Below are 3978 nucleotides of genomic sequence, written 5' to 3'. Positions count from 1 at the left end.
GAGGCCGACTGGGGTTCAAGGAGACAGAAGCAGAGACACAAAAAGCAGCTGTAAAAGGTGGCCCCATCCAGGAAACACACAGCCAGGCAGACGAGCTCCAAGCCAACTCCCATTTCAGAGGATGAAGAGAGCACATCCAGCCAGTCACAGTCAGAGAAACAGGACTACACTGAAAAACAGGCCGATCTCCAGCATCTTTAAACAAAGGTGTTGATGGCAGCAGCACAGCTGATATTTCTCTTCAGCATGGAGTCACAGCCAGGTCTTTATGGAGAGTTATGATGTAACCTTTCAAACTATGAAAGGAATTAGTGCCTCTCACCTAAGGAGCCAGCTTGAAAGTTTTCCCAGAATTATGACAGGCCGGAAAATTTCACAGTGCATCAGCTGTCATCAGAGCTGCAGGATGCCCTGCTCCATCTCTCCTCTGATCCCACATTATAGACTGCTAGTTCTCTGCATGCGTGCTAAATGAGTTCTGGTTGTCAGTAGCAACAGAGTACAAAGCACCTTTAAACACTGCAATTGATGTTTTTCCATTTGCATCCACATATCTGTGCAAAGAAGACCCTTTCTGCAATGGAATACAGAAAAAACAGTTACAGATAACTCCTCAGAGTGGAGAGTGATCTCAGTGTGGCCATTTCTGACATAAAGCCAAGAAGCTGCTCTGTCCAGACAAGCAGGCCAAGCCGTCACGTTAGACAGCTGCAGAAAACATCTCTGCTTTTAAACAGGAAGTTATTTTTCTCACAAAGTACTCACATAGAGACCAGTCATGTCGATCTCAACCCGAGGAACGTCCTCCTTGGTGCCATCTGGAGCAATCTGCTCCAGCAGGTGGAAATACGCCTTTGAGTCCTGCAGAGAAAACACAAACAATTAAGCAGGATACTATGAATACATCCCATTTTCAACACAGCACTGCAAAAACAACATAAAGTAAGTTAAATAAATCTGAAATTAAGTGTATTTACCCTTAATTTAAGAGCAAACCCATATAAATACTTAATATGCACTTGAAAAAAGACAAAGTAATTGTTTTTTCTCATTTAAATGTAAATTGTCTTGTTCCTTTGGCAAAGTGTCTAATTTCCCTACTCAATTCAATAGAATATGCACTTAATTGAAGTGAAAAAGACTTATTTAGACTTAAATTTTTTGCAGTGTACTCATTAACTCTCATTGGAAGTCTTGTGGGAAAATATTGCTGCAAGTCTCGCAAGATTTCGGACTTACTGCATGTTTGGAGTAAAGGGAAAATTGGAGAGGGGGAAGCCTAAAACAGCTTGGTTAAACATGCCATGCATATTGTTTTAGGTTAATAGACTGTTAATAAGGCTTCTAAATAAAAATCCACCATCCCCCTTCTTTCTTTTTTACAGCTAGACTACTGGAAACATGGCAAACAACATGGGCACCTTGAGCGAATATTAGCAAACAAGCTAAACCAGGTAGGGCATTAGGTTAAAACCACATCAGAATCGCCCAACAACACGAGCAGAGATACAGGAAATCATCCCACAGTGTCACCTTCTCACCTTAATATCTCCAGAAAAGTTGGAGATGGTCATGCCAGCCTTCCTCAGATGGAAGTTGGCCCACCGCAGCAGCAGCTCTTCAGGGCTGAGTTTCATCAGGTCCTCCAGAGTCTCCCCCTCCTCAAGCAGCGCCGCCAGAACTGTGAAACACGACGATGTTCAGAGAGGAGCAAGACGCGGGAGCTTGCAGGGTTGTGAATGCTCACCTTCGTTGCGGCTCAGCTGTATATCTGCAAACAGTCCGATCTTGATGATCTGCCAGAGGAGACCCAGCACCAGGTGAGGCTTCCCCTCCTTCAGGTCCTGGGCGCCGATGTTGACGACTTGGCACCCGATGGCTGAAGCGGAGTTCAGAGCCAGGTTCAGGTTTTCCTGTTGGTCAAGTCAGGAGGAGCTTGATACTGTTGTGGACTGGACCTCAGGACCAACAGCGATGGGTGTTCATGCATCAGTAAAAGACTAACCTGGGTGGTGAAAGGGGTGAGCTTCTTCTTGTTAATCGTCCTCTCATCGATGGTGTCAGGAACGGACAGGTTGATGAGTTTACTGCAGCGATTAATGAGGGGAAACCACACAGAAGTTCAGAACCTGAGAGCAGATATGGAGGAGGAAGAGGAGGTAGTTAAGGTTTACCAGAGTATGATGCCGTCTGACACGGCTTTGAACAGATGACTGGTGTTCGGGTCAATGGGCAGAATATGTTTACAGTCTGGGTCCTCCTTCAAAGCTGAGTTGATGTAGTTGGCGAAGGCGAAGCGCTCCTGCTCTGAAACAGAGTCCAGTCTCATGTCACTATACATGAATTGCTTCAAAAGCCTGTGAATGCGTGCCTGCAGGCTGTACTAACCAGAGATGGAGTGCTGGGTTCCCTCACTGGAGATTTCACTGGTGCCTTTGATGGCTACAACGCCTTCTTTCTTGCTGAGAGCTTTCCTGAAGCCCTGAGCCATGCGGTCGTCCTTCATCTCCTGGAAGATCTGAGAGTCCAGAAGAAAGACGGGTCCAATGGGTTAGAATCTGCTTTGCTTTTTAAGGGATCAGAGGTCAGTTTGCATAGATCTACAGGAAGAGCTTAGAGCCCAGACAGACAGAGGCCGTTCCTCAATTCACAAGAACGTGATTAGGGACTTGTGTTCTCGACACGTTCTTGACAAGAACTCAGAAAAGTATGGACTCAGGGAGAACGGGAGCACGCAGAATAAATCTGTGTCAATTGGAACAGAAACCTACTTGTGACATCACTACATTCAAAGGTAGTAAATGGCCTGTACTTAAATAGCGCTTTTTCAAATCAAGAGACTTAACCAAAGCCTTTACAGTATATTGAGTCATTCACCCATTCATTCACACACTCACGCACTGAGGGTGGTGAGCTACATTGTAGCCACAGCTGCCCTGTGGCTCACTGACAAAGGCAAGGCTGCCGTACACTGGCGCCATAGGGCCCTCTGACCACCATCAGTAGGCAGGCTGGAGCTGCTGTAACTAGTAGCCTCTAGATCGGAGGTCACGGATTAGAGGACCGCTGTCAGGGTTCCTGTGTGTGGGTTAGTGTGAGTTGTGCATCTCTACTATAGAGGATCTTTGGGAAGAACTTGGGTGGCCTACACAGGTGAAAGAAATCTTTATAATCATAGTGCTGGGCTTAAAGCAGCACCAGAACCTTCATTCAGTGCAGGTTTCTTGTGTGTGGAACAACAGCAACAGAAAAGAGAACTTTTAACTTAGTACTGTGAGCTTTGTGAGCGCTCCATTGGAAGCTGCTGCTGCTGCAGTGCATGCTGGGACAGCTGACAGTGTGAGGAACACACAAGTCTGCTCTGATGGATGCTGGGTAAAGAGGGAGGGGCGAGATCAACATCCGGGGACTTTGTCTGCTCTCTGTCTTCTTGTTCTTGTGAACGGGAACAGCACTAGGGTTGAGGCTGATGACGTTTCACGAGCACAAGAATGCACAAGTTAACTTATTGAGAAACGGCCAACGACATGTCTGACTTTGATCATTTATTGTTTGTTAATGTCTGCATCCATCTTTAGGTTGGGTTAGATTTAGCTCTGTGATGTCATTATGGTTCTGAAGATGGAGCACCAATCAGCTGTCAATCACCAGACCAACAGATAACAAGAGCTGTTAGTTAGTTAGTTAGTTAGTTAGTTAGTTAGTTAGTTAGTTAGTTAGTTAGCGTTACCTACAGACGTGAACTCCTCAAAGTTGATCTTGCTGTCTTTGTCCCGGTCCAGTTTTTCTAGCAGCTCCCGGATCTGGTACCCAGGCATGGGACAGCCCACCTCCCGGAACAGGTCGCCCAGCTCAGAGGCGCAGATGTAGCCGCTACCGTCCACATCTAGACAGGGTGGGGGAATAAAGCAAGGCTCAGTGTGGCTGCTAACTGTGTCATACATACTGTACATGCTGTCAGTTGACAATCTTATTTGA

General features: G+C 46.2%; 1 protein-coding gene across 1 annotated transcript in view; it reads right to left on the bottom strand.

Moving 5' to 3' along the window:
- Positions 1-3978, bottom strand: part of LOC107094157 (plastin-3-like) — a 20849-nt gene that overhangs the window by 12223 nt on the left and 4648 nt on the right. Inside the window, exons 3-9 of the mRNA XM_015389597.1 lie at positions 3735-3886; positions 2389-2518; positions 2175-2307; positions 2006-2087; positions 1748-1913; positions 1542-1681; positions 766-861 (exon numbers count right to left, since the gene is read on the bottom strand). Of these exons, the coding sequence (XP_015245083.1) occupies positions 766-861; positions 1542-1681; positions 1748-1913; positions 2006-2087; positions 2175-2307; positions 2389-2518; positions 3735-3886 (899 nt within the window). The remainder of the gene's footprint in view (positions 1-765; positions 862-1541; positions 1682-1747; positions 1914-2005; positions 2088-2174; positions 2308-2388; positions 2519-3734; positions 3887-3978) is intronic.

Source organism: Cyprinodon variegatus, unplaced genomic scaffold (genome assembly GCF_000732505.1).
Source record: "Cyprinodon variegatus isolate N-32 unplaced genomic scaffold, C_variegatus-1.0 Scaffold467, whole genome shotgun sequence".
Lineage (NCBI taxonomy): Eukaryota > Metazoa > Chordata > Actinopteri > Cyprinodontiformes > Cyprinodontidae > Cyprinodon > Cyprinodon variegatus.
The sequence above is the reverse complement of the archived record's forward strand: the minus strand, read 5'-3'. Positions and strand labels throughout refer to the sequence as shown.